The sequence below is a fragment of the Heptranchias perlo genome, chromosome 28, assembly GCF_035084215.1.
Source record: "Heptranchias perlo isolate sHepPer1 chromosome 28, sHepPer1.hap1, whole genome shotgun sequence".
In the NCBI taxonomy this organism is placed as follows: domain Eukaryota; kingdom Metazoa; phylum Chordata; class Chondrichthyes; order Hexanchiformes; family Hexanchidae; genus Heptranchias; species Heptranchias perlo.
The window spans coordinates 33,362,574-33,381,840 of NC_090352.1; the positions used below are offsets into that span (position 1 = coordinate 33,362,574).

The 19,267-nt window shown below is 43.2% G+C and overlaps 1 protein-coding gene across 15 annotated transcripts in view; it reads left to right on the plus strand.

The window, feature by feature from the left end:
• Window positions 1-11,103: 11,103 nt before the first annotated feature.
• The window catches only part of msi2b (musashi RNA-binding protein 2b), a 474,084-nt gene continuing 465,920 nt past the window's right edge, over window positions 11,104-19,267 (plus strand). For 14 of the 15 annotated variants that reach the window (XM_068008413.1, XM_068008425.1, XM_068008411.1 and 11 more), the window contains exons 1-5: window positions 11,104-11,318; window positions 11,607-11,647; window positions 12,072-12,153; window positions 12,533-12,617; window positions 16,844-16,885. In XM_068008413.1, coding sequence (XP_067864514.1) covers window positions 11,257-11,318; window positions 11,607-11,647; window positions 12,072-12,153; window positions 12,533-12,617; window positions 16,844-16,885 — 312 coding nt within the window. In that variant the 5' untranslated portion in view covers window positions 11,104-11,256. The remainder of the gene's footprint in view (window positions 11,319-11,606; window positions 11,648-12,071; window positions 12,154-12,532; window positions 12,618-16,843; window positions 16,886-19,267) is intronic. The other variant, XM_068008414.1, reaches the window with a different exon arrangement.

Here is a 19,267-nt window from a genome sequence, read left to right on the forward strand (position 1 = left end):
CGCAGTTTTGCCCACTCACTCAATTGGTCTATGACCTTTTGCAACTTCCTGCTCCCATCTGCACTACTTACTATCCCTCCTAAATAATCTATATTTTATTAAAAATCTTACGTCTGTGTGCACTTCCATTATGAATTTCTGTGCTCACATTTATAATGGCAGTTACCTATGTAAACTTGTCACACTGTAATTACACCCTCCTGCCAATAGGGGCACTGCAGCTCACTGTCAGGAGGGAATAATTACAGTGTGACAAGTTTACATAGGTATTTTCTATTACAAATGTGTATTTAGGAATTTAAAATGAAATATAAAAATAAGGGCAGAATGTATGACTTTAAACTGAGGACTGAATTATATCTGCACGTCCAGGTCCAATTATCTCCCACCCTCTAACCCCACTTCTCCTGAAGATTGCATTTGGTCTTGACTCCCCGTGTACAATCTCAAGGGAGAATGACTAATCCTAAATTAATTTAACAGTATTTTGTATATTTTCTTCACCTCCAATTTTCTACCCTTCTTTCCTGGTTTGGGTTACAATTCCACAGGCATCAGCAGTTTTTCAGTACATCACCCAATTGGATATATTTATCATTTTTTCTTCCCACCTCTCTTGAAGGCAATGATTTAACCTGGTGTACAATTCCACAGGCACCACCCACCTCCAGTTCCTGTCTTGTTGTGTGAGCCTGCACAGCAACCATTGACTGGCTATTTCCCTGTTGGGGATCACAACATCAACATCAACACATATGGACTTTACAGCATGGGTCACTAGATAGAGATAGGTCAGATATAAACGTTGATTGCACTCTGTGGAGCCCCTGGGTTTAAGAGGGCATAATTACCTCAGGTTGAGGTGGTCTGTGCCAGAGGCCATAGACCCTTGGATGTAGATCAATGGTACATCATAAAGTTGTGAGGCTCCCCTCTTCCCTCACTGGGCCAGGAAAGTTGCCCCATAGCTGTGGACAATGTAATTACAGCCTCTGCTAATGGGCAGCAGCACAGGGAGGGAATTGGAGTAATTGTTGAAGTCCATATAATCCTTTAGATATGAAGTGCTTTGAGACGAACTGGGGATGTGATAAGGCGCCACACAAATGGAAGTTCCGTTCTTTGTTGTAGTACTCGCTGACACCGTTGCCTATTCTGGAACCCATCCCTTCGGATCAGGAGGCCCCAACTTCAATTCCTGGTTTGTGCTGAGTTAACAAATCTCAGACAATTGTTCTCAACACCCAAAAAACTTGGGAGGGGGTGGAATTAGCCAGGGTCTCTGTACCCGGTCACTAGTCAGTGACTGTTTTTGGAAAGTGCGCATTTAAGGATGTAGAGGATAGGATCTACTCATCTGTGATGCCCCTCATGGTAAAATAGTTTACCGATACTCACTGTCTAGGCTCACAAATGAAAAATTATTACTTGGATAAGGTACTGGAGGGCTGCCTGTGGAACCCTAACTGCAGCATAAGTCAGCGCCTTCAGGCGAGGAGAGGGGAAAATCTAGACAGATTTAGGATAAATACAGGGATAGTCTGCAAAATTCTTGCCTGGGATAAGAGGAATTTTTTTAACCAGCCTGCAATTTTCCTGGTTCACGTAAACCAAATGAGGGTGAGATTGCTAAGCTATGTCTAAAGGAACGTAAGAATGTACATGACTGGAAGAGACCATTTCAGCGCATCTGGCTGGTCCCAGAATCCCCCACGTCCTTCGCCTCACCATTGGTGGCCGTGCCTTCAGCCGACTCGGCCCTAAGCACTGGAATTCCCTCCCTAAACCTCTCCGCCTCTCCACCTCCTCCTTTAAGACGCTCCTTGAAACCTACCTCTTTGACCAAGCTTTTGGTCACCTGTCCTAATCTCTCCTCCTTTGGCTCAGGTCAATTTTTGTCTGATTACACTACTGTAAAGCACCTTGGGACATTTTACTACATTAAATGGCTCTATATGAATGCAATCTTTCATTGTTGATGGACTATCATATCCCACGATAGCTCTGATGCCCCTCTATCAAATCTTTCTCCAGGTACTTTATCCTCTTGGAGTTGTTGATACAATCAGCCCCGGCTGCCTCCTTTGGGAGTTCAATCCATACATTCGTAACTCCATGTGGAAACTGTTTTTTTCCCACCCTTCCTCTTCTAGGCTATCTCTTGTTATCTGGATCCACATAAACCAACAATCTATTTAGGGTGCATTTAAACTGTGCAGAGCATACTCAGAGCAAATAGATCTTGAGTTGGCAGCAGGTGTGGAAACTGTGTTTACACAGAGATCTGCAGGTCGGAGGTTTCACTTTTGAATTCCCAGTGCGATGGGGATTCAGATCGTTGATTTGATTCCGTTCTTACAAGCCAATTTAACGTGGCAGCGAAACAACACTAAATCTGATGTATAAACACACGCTTAGGAACACAATGGTGGCATTCCGGGAATTATAAACAGCTAAGGATTGCTCTTTAGTCAGCGTCATTAAATAAAATTTAGTTGAAGAGGTAAATTGTTGTGTAGCATCAATCTGACGAAGGAATAGAACAAGGACCATAGAACTGGCACTCTCCAGAGTGAATAAATATAAATGAGTGATAAATTTATAATAATATTTACAATTACAGCCTGCATTCACCTGACCCTAAAATAATAGCAAATGAATCCATTTAAAAAAGGCACAAACCAGCTCCAAACTATTGTAACCTCAAACATCTAATGTTGCCGATTAAAATCTGAAACGCACTGAGCTTGTGTTTGTGGTGGGGAGGCTGCCCCCCCTCTCTCTCTCTCTCTAAACAAAAATCAACTCAGCTCTGAGATGCTGTGACTCTCGCTCTAGAAATGCCCGAACTGCTCATGGTCTGGGGATTTTGTTTTTCCCCCTTTGTAAATCAGTATCTGGTGAAGAAAGCAAATAAAGTAATCGATCGGGATTTGGGTCACTGGACACGAAGGTGTTAAAGAGCCATGACGTAGTCTTAAAGGGCACGCAGCACTTTGTCAGTTTCTCAATTCGCTCTTTCAGCGATGGAGTGAGCAGCTGGCTCGGCCTTTTAATGGGGGCAGAGGGCACCACAGCTCTGGGGAAATATTTAAAACGTGTCCATCAAAGAATGAGGTGAAGGCTAGTTTCGGTCACACTTTCGGTAGTCCGGGTCACTGGGTGTAGCCCAGCTCTGCCTGCCTTTGTCTTTCACTCTGTCTCCTGTTTGTATTCCCTTTCTGACCCCTAAATATGATCACCGCCTGTACCCTCACCATTTTACAGGGTTTCTTTTTTATATCTGGTCCCTCAAATCACCCCTGTGGGACATGAACGCTTAACACATCTGTCCGAAATTCCTCTCTTCGCCACGTTAGCAGTGGCATGAACCTTTTGAAAATAAATGTAGTGAGACTTCCACTAAAGTCGCAGAGACATGAACGGGTTAAAGCGCCTCCGCTTTCCCGCAGAGTGATCGCGCAGCCCTCGTTTTAATCTGTCTCTCAGCAGTAAAACTTCCAGTAACAATCCTGATGTTTTATTTAAATCAGACCCAATACAAAAAAAAGTCTACGACATTGTATGGAAGGACAGACATGTTGGTCTTGTACACCTGTTCCCTTCATATTCTGTGGTCCACAGGGGAACTGTATCCTCCGTGTTAAAATTAAACGAAAAATCATTTTACCAAACTATCACTGTTTTATAATGACAGTTTAGTAGCATAATGTTTCTTTAAATATACTCTTTCTTCTCTTTAATTGAACAATCTTCTTTCTAAATTGCTGTTTAGTGTAACTCAGGAATCCCTTTTAGTGCCAAACTTATTAGTTTGAATTGATTACCCTCAGTGTCAAAAGGCTCTGCAAAATTATAACCCACCTAACCCTTTCCATTCTTAAAGGGACACTATCCATTTTTGAATCTACACTGGTCTGTGTGTTAATTTAATGTAATTGTGAACAGTTTTATTTTAAACACATTTTAAAAGTGTAATTGAAGACATTAAATCTTATTAAACCCAACTTTATTAATTAAACCATGGCTTCTAAATTAATGCCGGATAGTAATTTTGGAGGACTCAAGATTAAAGGTTTGGCCTGCGGCAGAGTGGACCACAGCATTTGTCTTGTGAGTAAAAGAGCCTTGGTTTAAATCCCTGTGGTACCCCTGAGAATTGTGTTCACTAACAGACAAGTGAAAGATTTCTTGGGCGATTGAAAATTGTTTGTGTTTCCGACTGGCCAGATGGACCGCAGAATCTTTTCTGGTCCTGTACTTCCCTATTTATATTATGTAATAAGGATATCAAGGCAGTCGTGTTATCCTCACTTCCTTTAACAAATGGATCGAGAACCGTGAAACAAGGAGATTCGGAATAGGCATCTGAAGGGTTACATATGTTTACAGTTCTGTTTAAAATAATATCCAATGTTGTCAAGGACTGTTCCGTGGGCTTTTAAGAAACACCAATAGCTCTGTCCAATTATTTAAAGTAGTGTTATCACGAGCTAGTAAATAACCATGGCACACAGCCATCATTATTTACTAGCTCATGATAACACTGCTCCCATCACCTTGGACACAATTAACCACAACGTACAGGCTATATCATGTTGATGTGTGGTGAGACTGGGCTTTGTGTAAAGGCAGTGTTGATTTAGATAAGATTTTGAGAGCTTAACAGAGGGAAGTTGACTCCTTCTCCCCCATCTTCTTTGTGTATCCCTCTATCTTTTTGTCCATTCTTCACTCTGTTCTCTTTGTCTATCTGTGTCTGTTGTATTTCTCTAATTCGCACACACTCTTTCTGCATGCCTGCCTCTCTCTCACCCTCTGTCCACCTAGTTTTATTTTTTAAAATCTCTGTACCTCTTGGTTTCTCACCGTCCTTTGGATGGAGACTTTCTCCTTCTGACTCTCTCTGCCTCCTTGTAGGTTTTTTTTATACTTCATCCTTTGCTTCTTTATTTTGGTTGAATATAATTAGTACAATTTATAATCAACTAAGGCGTTAAATAATTCAAAGAAATAATTGTAATTGCAGATGAATGATAGCACGACTACAACTTTGACCCCAGGCTCCATAACCTGCATCTCTGATCAATTCCCTTTTGTAAGAAGGGGTGAGCCTTCTCCTTAACTATGGACTGACACTATAGAAAGGTCACGTTAATTGTCTCTTTGACCACTGAAGAAAGAAATCAACATCAGATTTCAGATGGTGGAGTTTTTTTGGACTTTTCGTTAAAAACTAGAAAGTGCTTCAATGTTTGCACGTGCTTCCTGATTTGCTTTTGCAATATTATTATACTTGCATTTGTATGGTGCCTAAACATATTGAAATGACTCAAAACTCTCCACGCAATGAAATACTATCTCAATGTTGTACTGGAGTGTCAGCCTGTTCATTGTTGTAGCCTATAGAAAATCTTGTTTTTGTGCTAGAGGTCAGGCCTGCTTTGAAAAGCTTCAATAGGAATTAATGAAAGGGTTAAACTTACTCTGTTTTTATACTTTTTCATTACCCTTAAAGCCACAGAGCAGAGAAACAAATTTGTTTTAGATTTATTTTAAATTAATTTGTATCTGTTTTCAGGTTTCAACAATGAAATTGTGGGGGGTAGGGAGAGAAGGTGAATTAAGGTCAGTTATGAATCAATACTCTTCCATTACAGTGAGGTCTGTCTGCACACACCTTTGTTCATATGATATTTCTGAAGTGCAGTCTTCTGAAGTGATCAAATGTGCTTGATTGTATGAGGAATAATATACTCTTCAACTGAAACAATACAGATAATTACTGTAACCCTCTGAAGGCTTACGGTTGTATGTTGCACCCAAGATTAAAAAAAACCTCATGAGTTTGTTATTGTATATCATTCTATTAATAGCAAATGAGAAGGAGTGGGTGCAACAGGGGATTTTTACCATGACAGTGATTATTTCTGCATACACGGCACAACCAAATATTAATGCAATCATCGGCATGGGTTAAACCCTGTGATGCTTTGTTTTCATTAAATGCCATATAAAAATAACTTTCTACAGATTTCTTCACTGATTATATAGATGCAACATGTTCAATGCTGCAAACAAGTTACATCTTCACAGTGTGGTACCACTTTAAACAGTGTTTAAACCTAAAGTGGCTATTAGCCATATCAGCATCAAGCAGAATGTTTAAATAGAAGGGAGTGCGCAGTGCAGTTAGAAATTTCAATGGGTAAAAGCACTGCCTGGTATGGTGCTGAGCTATACAGGTGAGGAAAGTACCAAGTTCCATCCCTTGGTCTTTGCAGGATTAGTTGATTTCAGCTGGTGGCACTACTGTTGGCCTCGTCCTCTGGTTAAGGATCAGCCAGGATTCCTACTCCTGGTCACTTTGCATTGATCAGTGCTGGAAAGTTTATGGATGATATTTTCATGCTCAGATACCCTGCTGACACTCACTGCCTAGGCTCACACATGCAGGATGGCCACTTAGAGAACTAAACCCCAGCATTTTGTTTGCCTTCAGAAGAGGAGGGAGAAAACGGAAGAAAATTCGGATGAAACAAATATCAGTGTGATTATCTCAATGAACACGCCTGGTGATATGAAAGTTGAAAGGGGAGCTTTAGCCAACTGTATAGCTAGATTGTGTTCTAAAGATGTATTAATATACAGAGTTCATAAAATAGTTCTGTGGGTTATCATCTCTGGAAAGTGGGTTGGAATCTAGCCATACTGATAGGATAAAGTCTCTTTGTTCTATTGCCTGTAAGGGTCTGAAGTGAATTGAGATTGGCACAGTCTCAACTCAATCCCTAGTGGACACAGAACAGGACTACCCATAAACTGACACTAATTGGTACTTTCATTCAGAGGATATAGAGAATTGCTGGTTTGTGGATTGAGACGTTCAGACTGGTACAGGGTTTGGCAATTAATACCCCAGGGAAAGAGGCAATGTGGTGGCCTTTAGCACCATAGCACCAACATGCATTGCCTTAGATTGGCGAGATATGGTTTAAATTCTCCTCTCCGTCCCTAAGCACATCTCCAAGAGGCTGGCTCCAAGTGTCATTAGTGCAGGCCCAGGAGCAGGTGAATACTGTAATGGACCATATCATGAATGTAACAGCAGGAGGCAGAGGCACCAAAAGTAGTCTGTGGAATTTGTTGCCCCAGGAAGCTGTGGAAGCTACATCATTAAATAAATTTAAAACAGAAATAGACAGTTTCCTAGAAGTAAAGGAAATTAGGGATTACGGGGAGCGGGCAGGAAATTGGACATGAATTTAGATTTGAGGTTAGGATCAGATCAGCCATGATCTTATTGAATGGCGGAGCAGGCTCGAGGGGCCGATTGGCCTACTCCTGCTCCTATTTCTTATGTTCTAATGTAATGGGCCAAAGGACCTGGAATATGCAGACGGTGTTGCCATTTCGCTGGATCTTTGCTTGCTGCCATAGTGATGATTGAGGAGCTGGGCAAAGAGGGAAAATCTGAGTCTCAACATTACCTTCCAGAAGACTCAAGATTATATCCATGGGAGGAGGAAGGCCACAGAAGAATAAAGCCAAAGAAAGTGGACTTTGATAGAGAGGAGATAGAGTTCGCATACCTGGAAATTGTTTTTTCTTGTGGGATCTGAAAAAAGGCTAATGCCTACTTTTCTATGGAGCTGAGAGCTAAACTCCGATAACAGTATGGAAGCAGATATTGAATGCTTTTGGAACATGCTGTGCAAAGAGGATGTTGGGAATTAAGCTGGGAGGACAGAATGGTCAATAATGAAGTGCTGAAAAGGAGCATGTTATAGGAAGATGATTGCTAAGGGCAAGGCCATGTGTGCAGTTTGGCTGACCATTCTAATGTTAGAAAGCGATGGAATGAGTTCCAATTCTGCAAAGTCAACATGGAAGGGCTACAACGGACTTCAGTGACACTAGGTTTAGGGAAGGAAAAATCAGCCAGGGTTACAATTCCTGAATCCAATCCAATGATACCAGTGAGGTAGTGTGTGTCGACAGGATTGGGCTCAACTGTGATGCCCCTGATGACTGAAGAGCCAGTGAGTTGACACTCACCGTTCAGGATCAACACATGAATAATTGCCACTTGGTTAAGGTACAGATCATGAGACTGTGCCCAGACAGAATCAATGCCTTTAGGAGGGGAGGGGAGAACATTGCAGGGAGAAAACAAGAGGGGAAAAATGATGGTCATTAATTCCTGATAAAGACCTTTGGGAGTGATAAACAGATTGTTTCTTAATGATTAATATCAAAAAGCAAATGTCAAAGCTTCATTTTTCTTAACACATGACAAATATAAAAATGGTCCAAGGGTGGGGCATGTTGGCATAGACAGGGTTAATACAGAATGGTATGATGTGGATTTACACCTGCAATTCCTCCTGCAGTGAATTCTTGATCTCAGATGTATATTTTGAAGAGTGGCAGGGCCAGGTGTTTCCCCACAGTGATCAAGGGCAAATTAAGCTGAATTCTCCTGGGTCACTCTTGCACACTTGGTGGGAATGGTTTTGGCAGTGCAGATTGCTTACCTGCCTTCCCCCTTGTGATATAGAGACCAAAGAAGAAAGGCTTCCCCTCTGCTTATATATAGTGTATGTTGGAGTGATTGTATTAATTTATTCGCTCATTAATTCCTATTTTACAGAAACTTGCAACTTTTCAGCACTCCTCCATAGAAGAACATTGTGGAGTGCCTTAGCAAGAGGGTGAGGAGGAGACTGGAGGGGTTAAGGTTGGGATGGACCAAAATCACAGTCAAAGAGGTAAGTTTTTAAAAGATCACTCAGAACAGCCATATCATACCTTGAATGACCTTGGTCGATAATATATGATAAGGGCCATGATATTTTAAAAAAAATAAACACTCTGCTATTCCCAGATCTGCAGAATTGCTGTATCTTACAGGAACAATAATGCTTGCAGATGCAGAAAAGAAAATGAAGAAAGCTGGTAATACACAAGGAAATAGGAGAGAATAAAATAGAGTATGGAAAACCACTTAGAATAGATGAGGAAACATTCATAATATACAGGCAAAATCTGATCTTGATCTACAATAATTAAAATTATTAATGATTCTTGGATCAGTGTTTGCACACCAGCTGAAAAAGAAACCAGAAAACAAGAGGTATGAAGCATTTTATTATTAGCATATACTAGCACTTCCCTGCAGAACTGGGGGAATGCTGCATTGTTGGAGATACTGTCCTTCAGGTGAGACATGATTAAGTTGATGCTTCCCCTGCATGTGCTGGTGAATGTTAAAGATCTCAGGGCAGTAATTGAAGAAGAGTGGGGAGTTATCCCAGTGTCCTGGCCAACATGCCTCCCTCGAACAACACCACTAAAAAAACAAATTAGTTGGTCATTCATCCCCTTGCTGTTTGTGGGAGCTTGCTGTGCGCAAAAACGGCAATCACCTTTATCTACATAACAACAGCCCCGACACTTTAAAGCAATTGGTTGTATGCACTTTGAGACATTACTGAGATAGATGACATAAGATGCTGTATTAATTTGTAATTTCCATTCTTTTTCTTGGGGTGTTTGGAAATATATGTGTGTGGGGGGGGGGGGGGGAGGAGGGGGAGGAGTGCAGTAAAACTTTTGAACCTTGACTGAAACCGAAAAAAAAGTCTGGGGAAAATAAAGGAAAGCAATCGATAAAATAACGAGGGGCGGTTGGATTATAACACTGTCAACACTCCACACTTCATGGAAAATGTCACGAATCGACCATATTGTTTAATAACAGCCGCTAACGATGAGGTGATTTAAAAAAAATGTTTTGCTGCTTTGCTGAAATAATCTCGTCTGACTCCAAACACCAAGTGCCCAAACTTAAAAAATGCATTTCAGTGTTTGAGGTAATGATTAAAAACTGTCTGCTGGATCGAAATAAGGGGAATGAATGACAACACTGTGAAAATGGCACATCTTAAAGCATCCATCGATTTCTTTTCTCCCCCCCCCCCCAACAAAATCAGAAAATTATATATATATTTTTTTCTCTTTGGATTAATGTTTAGTAAATACGTCGTCGCCCTCGCAAACAGGAGGAAAGTCAGCTCGCCATTCCCGCCACACAGACTTAAACACAGGATTGATTTAGCGGAGCAAATGCTTTGGTAACCCCGGTGCACCGTGAAATCACAGGCTTCGGTCTGTGGGGCTGCATCTGAAAGGCTGGGACAGTACGGACGGATCTCTTAATATTGGGTGAATACGACACAATGTTTTTTTTTTGCGCTCTGGGAGTGAAGGAAATGAGATTAAAGCGAAACGAAAAAAAAAACACAGTTGGAGGAAAGAGAAGCTGTTTCAAAAAAAAAGGCGAAAGTATAAAAAAGCCGGCTGGATGGGAAGGTTAATTGCATTAATCACCTACTTGCAACAATTCATTTGTCCTCAGAGCGGGGGCTGCAGATCCAGATGTTATTTAATGATCTTTTACGGTGGATTTTATTCTGAAACACTTTGCAATTAGAAAAAAAACCCTGAAATCACTTTTTTTGCAGTGCATTTGGTGACCTGTCAATCAAAGTTCCCCCCCCCCCGTCTTGCAGGCTGCGGGCGGACTCGATCCGAAGGCGGCCCGCTTCCCCACTTTGCACCGAACGTAAACTTTATATCTGAACAAAAAAAAAACTTCTTTTATTTTTTTTTTGTCTTTTTTTTTCGGGGGAGGGGGGGGGGGTGGGGGGGGTGGGAAGTTGTTGTGCAATGACGTCATTTGCATTGATGCCGCTTTCCATGACAACGGGGCGCGCGGCGGGCCAATGGCGAGGCGCGCCGGCCCCGCTGTCAATCAGACGGCGGTCGGGGAGGGAGCGCGCGGGCCGCTCTGACGCAACCCCGGCCTGTGGGGTTGGGGGTGGGCGGGGAGGTAAGCGGTGATTGACGTCCGGCGGCGACCAGTGGCGGGGGGGCGGCGGTGACGCGGCGCGGCGGAGGCGGCCAATGGGAGCGGCGCGAGGGGGCGGGGTCCTCCGGCTGGGGTTTTTTTTTGATACATGTAACTAAAAGAGAGAGAGGGGGGGGGCGTGGCTCCAGGCTCAGAGCCCGCCCACGTGGGTGGGGGGGGGGTGGGGGCTCAGGCAGCGGCGGCGATCGGACCGAGCTGATCCCACGTGTGACGAGCTCATTCCCGGCTGCGAGTCGAATCTCTTAGCGGGGCTCTTTTTTTTTTGCTGTTGTGTGTGTGTGTTGTGTGTGTGCGTGCGTGTGTTTTTTTTTTAGTTGGTAGATATGGAGGCAGACGGTAGCCAAGCCACCTCTGGTAGTCCAAACGACTCGCAACATGACCCAGGGTATGTTCTGATCTGACTTTTCTTTTGGTGCTGCTTTTCTTTTCTCTCTCTCTCTCTCTCTCTTTTAATTCCATCCTCCTCTCTCCACACTCTTTCTCTTCTAGTTTTTTTTTTAAAACTGCACTCTGTAGAATGGCCGGCCCCCCCCCCCCCTCTCTCTCCTCCTCTCCTCCCCTCCTCCTTGCTCGATCTCTCTCTCTCTCTCTCTCTCTTCCTTTTTAGCTGTAAGTTACACGTCAAAATGGCCGATCTGACATCTGTGCTCACTTCTGTTGTGTTTTCCCCCAGTAAAATGTTCATCGGCGGCCTCAGCTGGCAGACCTCACCAGGTAAGGGAGCCCAGGCAAAAGTGTTTCTCAATTTATTTCCAGCGCTTTTTTTTTCCACCCCCCCCCCTCTCTCTCTCTCTCTCTCGCTGTAACCTTGCAAAGGGGGGAGGAGGAGGAGGAGAGAGGGGGGGGGGGGGGGGGTGAAGGAATGGAAGGAGGAGGTGTTGGGGGATTCTCAGCGATCGCTCTTTAGTTCCAGTTTTACAAGGTTGTTTTTGATTGCGGCCGGGTTATTGTAATGGTAACATCATGGAGTTGCTTTGGTCCTCTAGACGACCCCTACGTTAAATTATTATCTTTTAAGTGAATGTGAAAGCTCCCAGTGACAACACAGTAACCGACCTTTTTTTCTTTCTGTTTTTGTCTCTTTTTTTTCTCTCTCTCTTTTTTTTTCACCCCCCCCCCAAATTTTATTTTTTTACAGATAGCCTTAGGGACTATTTTAGCAAATTTGGCGAAATCAGAGAATGTATGGTAATGCGAGATCCGACCACGAAACGATCCAGGTAGGATCGCTATTTTACTTTTAATTTTTTTTGTGTGTGTGTGTGGAAAGAATTCACGATTTAAATAAGTTTGATATTGATTACATTTCGAAGACAAAGTGCGATTGCTTCTAATTGTGGTACTGTCTCAAACGAAGAGTCTTTGAGCAATGAGCTTATTTTTTTTGACATTGTCCTGATGTTTGGAGGTGATACTTTGTGTATATCTGCGTTGCATTTTTTTCGCTACATTTTGTAGCCCGTCTCTCTCTCTCTCTTTCTCTTCCACGCTCTTGAGTCTTTGTACGATCGAAGCGATATTTTGACACTTGTGTTTTTTTTCCTCTCCCTGTTGCACGTTATTTACTCATCGTCTTTTTGTTTCTTTGTGTCATTTCAGAGGCTTCGGTTTCGTTACGTTTGCCGATCCTGCAAGTGTAGATAAAGTATTAGCTCAGCCCCATCACGAATTAGATTCCAAGACGGTATGTTTGTGTGTTTCTGTGTCAATTTCCTTCAGTGTAAAACTGTAACGAACTGATTTTTTCCCTCTCTCCTAAGGTCATTCATGCCTGATATGTCTCATGTTATTAGAAACAAAAATGGTCTTGGAATATTAGGGCCAACTGTTAAATTTATTTTGCCTCAACTTAAGGCTGCATTGTCCCTTTTAAGAAAAAACGTATTATATCTTACCCCACCGGAACATCTTGACTGTCAATTTCATGTCAGTTACATAAATTGACAATCAAACCACCTAGTGGCCGATTAAATTGCTAGTTAAATGGAAGTCTTGCAGTTAAATTCTAATCGCTTTTCAAAAGCGGTACGATCAGGATGAAACTCAAATGGGAGACGGTAAGGTTTGACTTTGCATTCAAAAAAATAAATTCCCCTCCCCTTTAAGAAAAGCGATACTGCGACTTCGAGCAGAAAGTTTACTAAACACAAGAGAACGGACACACAAGCTGAGTTTGACTGTAAATCGCATGAATGAGTTTCTTGTTGATCATTTCTTTGTTCTTGTGTCTTAGCATCTGTTTGTAGTGTTCTATACCCTTTCGACTTTGTTTTAAGGTTCAGGGCAGGAAACCGATCTGTTGGGTATTCACCTCGAAAGAAGCTGTTGTTTACAGTTGCATTAAAGCATTATTTAGGTAATGACAACCTACATCAGAAATAGTTTTTTTTTCTGTCTAGTGACTTCTAGAAGGCTGTAGAGTTTTTTTTAAAATATCCTCTTTGCCTAGTTAGAGCTAACTAACTAATTTATCTTGTAGTTTTAAAAATATATAGTTTATAAATTTGCAACATAATATTTTTAGCCAGTGCTAATTTTTTTTTGTAGTTAGCTTTTTAAAAAAAATCAATGACATGGGAGGCTAGTCATAGGTAGAATCCAGTTCGAGTTGAGAATTCTAGCACTACCCGTTTTGCCCCCCAACAAAATGAAAATTCTCTTGGGTGCAAAATTGGTTGCTCGGGCAACCTCTAACAACACTGGGTGAGATAATTAAAATTCCCACTCTTAATTCTGTTTGACAGGCCAGATTAAACGTCCTTGAACCACACGCGGTATCAGACTGCAAAGGCGGTTATTAATGCTTTTAACATTGAAAACATTGCATGGGAAAGAATAAGGCCAAGTCCAGTGTGAGGAGAGCGTCTGAACTTGGTACTTTTGTTGGGAGGGATGCTTCAGTTAAAACTATCTCGAAGCAGCTGTGGAATTGACCTGTTTTAAACACTGGAAGGTGCACAATTTTTTTTTTGCTAAAGTGCTGAAAAGTAAATGAAATGTCAGATTGTATCCTTTTTGTGCTCCTTAGCCTCTGTTGGTTAGACTGCCCCAAACATGGGCATTACATATTCTTTGCTATTAGGGTTTTTATTTGTTGTTGTGTAGTTGTGAACGAGCCAGTTATTTTAGTGTTTAAAGTGCGACTTTTATTTTGCAAATATATTGTCTCCATTAGAATTAGCTGTTTCCTATCAAGGAAGTAATATCACAATCTATAGCAAATCTCGTTTGTTCAGCACACTTTGCGTTTTAAGTAAATGTGAACCAAAAATAATGAATTAAAAAGGGTGTTTCATGGTGGTCGTCCTGCATTATGTTTGTGGTGGGCGATCAGTGTTAATTGTGAGGGAGACAGGTTGTGGAATTAGAATGGATTTGGGGGTATTACATTGGCATTGCAGAGGATAAGGTGCAGGCAGCTACTGCTGTTTAAAGCTGTCAAAAGAACCGTAAGGTGTGAGTGGTGCAGGGGTTTAGTACAGATTGTGGGAGTGGGTGGGGGAAGGGGATGGAGTAAAACACCTGTGCTCATCGTTGCTGCTGAGGACATCTGTTTATTCCATGTGGATCTATAGGATTGTACTGGGATATTTTGAACTGGTGCCCATGCACGGGGTTACACTTGCAATGTGGGAAAGATCACACCAGAGCCCGATCACTTTTCCGGTGGTGCGGTTTGTCACTCTGATGGCCCTTTGCCCCGGTCAGATGGGGATCCTATCTGGGCTGTGGGTGGCAGTTTACTCCCCAGCAGGTTTACCATTTCACCAGGGGTTGAAACTAAAGCGAATGAATGAAGCAGGAACAGTCTGTGGACAAAGAGAGCCTTTGGTTGTGTTTTTTTTGTATTTTTGAAGAGCTGATAAAGGTTCCCACTGGATCTGAATGCAGCTTGTGGAGTACAGGGCATCAGGTGGCTCGCTTCCAAAGTTTGTTCTTTTCCCCCTCCCCTCCCGGGAAACCCCCCCCCCAAAATCCTTTTTTTAAACAGACAGTCACATGTACTGGAGTATGGTCCCTTTGGGTACCTGTAACTCTTCACACCTCACACGTAACCGTTCTTCCCATGCAAGCCGGTCTTAAAGAGTGGAGATCACCTCTTTGATGTTGAGGCCATCCACACACTTTCAAAGGAAGGGCTACTGGATTGTGACCAGGAGCGGGAAGCCATGCTTGATTTCCCCCAACCCAATCTGGGACTGTTTGTTACATGCCCACCGCCCCGGGGCTTTTTCTCTCTCTCTGTCTGGGCTGTCAGAACTTTTGGGCAAAGTTATAGTTCCCTCAGGGTTGTGAAGGAATCCTGTAGATCCCGCTGTGTCCTGTCTCCATTGTTCTCATCCTGCTCATCAGTCGCATTTGTTCCAGTAACTAACCGGCAACCCCTGAAGCTGGGGTCACCATTACACCCCTGTGAATTTCTCTTTTAAACAATGTCTACTTGGAACCCCAGCATCTACACTGGCCCCTGACATTTGTGACACTTTGGGTGAGCTGGTGGCTCTGTCAGTGTTGCTGCCTGGTTGAATCTAGTACAGTGCGTATTAGAGCACTGCAAAAAGGAGATCTCCATTGCCTGGTTTTATCTTCCCTTCTGAAATGGGGAGTAGGGACAGTGTAAGCATAGTGCCAAGATTTCAACTCGATTCTTCTAGTTACAAGCTCCACAATGTAGTGTTTTAGCTGTTGAAATCAAGATTCTTATTAGATCTCCACCAGGTTTCAGTCCCAGCTTGGAAGAACAGGTAGTCATGTAGAAGTTGATGTTGGGGGGTGGGGCCGGTGGATATTATTGTATGGCTCTCCTGGTGGCTCGGTGAGTTTATCCGCTGAATACTGAGCCGTGGAGTTCAGGGAAGTTGTGTTGCACCAGCTGAGCTCAGTCAGGATGGTGTTGAGGAGTGTTTCATTGGGCTAGGGAGATTCGCCAGGGTTCCCACTTGTGATTACTGCTCAGTGACCCCTGCTGGGAGTGCAGGCGTATGTCTGTCGGGTGAGGACAGGCTTGAACTTGGCTGTAATGCTCCCCCCATGACTGAATAGCCTGCCTATTCTTGCGTTTGAGTAGTGGCTGGTTGGGTTAGCTATTGAAGGACGACTAGTGCCTGTGGAACTGGATCCCAACTAGGAGTCAACGTGTTTATATGGGGACAGGAGTGTGAAATTCACATGACAAAGAGTTGGGGGGGGGGTGTTTGGTGGGGAAGAGCTTTTCACTAAAACTCAGCTGGGTTTGTATGGGAAAGAAGTTAAGATTTTTTTGGTTAAAGGTTTATCTTGCATAGTGGCGCTAATACAGATTATTATGCGGAGTAGGGTGTGAGATTCTCACCTGCTCTGTTCACTTGATCCCTGCTCTGTTTAGTTTTTGGTCTGAGCCACATCGTGGCATCAAGGCTGCGGCATGTTCCTTCGGAGGGTCACACCTGGTAGTATGTGGTGTCCAGTTATGTAGATGGATGGGCTTTAACAGCCTCGGGTGCAGGCCGCACACCTGGCCGTCCAGGAACAGAGGTCTGAGGTCTAAGGCATTCTGCAGACATGTGATGGTGTAAAAGGGGAATAAAGACTTCATAAAGTTCAGAGTGTGTTAGCCAAGAAAAAGGAATAGAGATTTGATTCCTTCTTTGATCAGCAATTATTGCTGAATTGCAATAAAAGAAGATGAGTATCTTCTAAATAATATCAGTCTTAAATAATCCATAAAACTGTGGCCAATGTCTTTAAAACAGGTTCAAAGAAAAAGCAGTAAAGGAGGTAAACGGTGACTAGTCCGCTGTAAAGGTTGGACTTGGCCTTAAAAAGTCTCTGCTGTGATTACTGCCTGAGAAACACCATGTTAGTTTGAAATGGCCCGAGGCGGGGATGCACCCAATGATTTCCTGACCATTCTCTGATTTGCTTCAACAGATTGACCCTAAGGTTGCATTTCCACGAAGAGCACAGCCCAAGGTAAGTGGGAGGATCATTGCTGTGATTTCTTTTTTCTCTCCCGGGGCACAGTAAGGCATTGTTGGAGGATTTGGCAGTGCTTTGTTTTTTTTTGGGGGGGGGGGGGGGGGGGGAGAAGCATTGGTTTCGAGTTGGTAATGAAAGCTTTAAAGATCATGTGCACAGTTTGTTTGAGGTCCTGAGATACTGCAGTGGGAACATTAATTTGTGTTTTATTTTACACTTCTGATTTTGCAATCTAAGCCTAGTCCGGTGGCTTCTCAGTCATTTAAAAGCCGAATGAAGGACTTTTAATTTATTGTTGTGATTTATTATATAACTTTTGTTTTTTCGGAAAGCAGAAGGCTGCGTTCCTTCTGATCTTGTTGAAATACGATTACAACAGATGGATTAATGCTGGGTATTTAGGTTCATTAGCAGAAAGGGTGGGGGTTGGGGAAAGATGCTGCTGAGGCTTTAATAACAAGAAGTGTGTTGTGTACTGATGGCCGACTGTCCTGTGAAAATGGAGATGGCGATACAGGGCCTGGACCTTCCAGTGCCCTTTGACCTTTTGGATTGAGAGGGTCAACATGTGGAGTTGCTTAATGTTGCTTTGGTTCTAAGCTGACAGGATGTGAATGGGTCGAAGACAAATCATGCAAATTTTCTTGGAGGCTGATTGAATTAACTCTCAACGACTCTGGTAGCCTGGAAATAGTTGGTGTGCTCATACAGGAGGCCTGTGTTAGCTCTGTAACTTTTTAAAATGTATATGTATATACATAATATACTTTTAAAGACAGACTGTACCCCTTGCTACTGAGGTGAAAGGAGGCTGAGAATCTGCTTGACTTGTTGTTCACTGCATTGAACACCCATTGACAATATCGGGTGCACTCAAGACCTCTTGGTGATGCGGCACAGTGGTTTAGTGCCACTTGCTGCCAGCCCAGCCATTTAGGTTGGCATCTGTGCCATCTCGGGAACATTGAGTGACAACACCTGTCTTGTCCGTGCCACCCGGGGAGGCAGAAAGGAAGCTGTTCCCTCAGAGCATCTATTTTATAAATGGTCACTCTGAGAGCAGCAGCATCACCACTCTATCTTCGGCAAGGAAACCACCAGGGGCTCCTCTAAAATATATAAAGAAAACATACTTTAATTTTTGAGACAGCGTGCAATTTGCTCAGTGACCAGCCTTTTCCAAGGGGGCACCCCACTCCTTTAACTGCATTCCTGGAAATCCTTTTTTTTTGTAATGGAACATTTTCACACCAGTAACTTACCATTGAACATAATGGGATGGTAATGAAAAAGAAAAATCTGACTCAATAGCCCTTGTGTGAATAGCACTAAAATTATATTAATGGAGGAACTGTTTGATCTGTGACAGTGCGTTATGCGTGCGGAGCTCAACACAATGTGTAATACAACCTGACGTGTAGTGTGAACTGTATATAAACCTGTACTAGGCTTTGTGCTGATGAATGGGGGAAGTTGGGGTGGTTGCAGTAAGAATTAAAGTGAGGTGCTCGAGGAAGGATGTTCGATGTGAGGGAAGCAGCTCTGGTCTTGTGGCGGTGCACACCCCAGAGGGATATTTTTCAACCGCCCAGTTTAATTTGCCATTTCAGGCCGTTTTTAGTATTTTTATAACTGGCTTTGTGCTCGACTCTCGGGATATGTCATGGAGGGAATGTGAAATGAGAACCGGGGGAAGGAATGACTAGCCACAGATAGAAGGTGCTGTCACACGTTGTAAATATGTTTGCGGAGATTTTCTCTGGTGTGGACTTGTATTGAAATCATTCCTTGTGATTTTAACGTGAGGTAAACTCTTGTTTTGCTGCTGTTTTGTTTCCCCTGGCTATGCAACAACTCTGCCGGCCCTGTTGCCATTAGTGACCTGCAGCCAGCCAAGAGTGCAGCCCGGGGGCGACTCACTTTCTTGCCTGACCATTGCCTCACAGCACTGCTGCGGGTGAGGTCAGGATCACGGTACGCGCTGGGGTCGATGGCGCAGCGCTCCGCCCCGCTACCGGTTAACTTGAGCACGTCAAGAAGGACTAACATTTCTTCACCACGTCTCTGAAAAAAATGCCCTAAAGCGCTTCACGCTCAAAGAATTACTTTGATGTGCAGTGATTTGTTGTGTAGGTAACTGTGGCTCCTAGTTTATGCACAGCAAGATCCCACAAGCAGAAAACGAGATAAATTTGCTTTTGTTGCTGTTGGCTGAGAGAGGAATGCTGGATAGGATGCCGGGGGAGGGGAGGGGAGGGGGGACACGGGGTGGGGGGGTGCACAGTGAGGGAGGAACAGTGCTCCCTGCGAAAGTTCTTCAGATGGCGCCACGGGATACCGAACTTCTGTCTGAACAACCAAGACGGGATCTCGGTT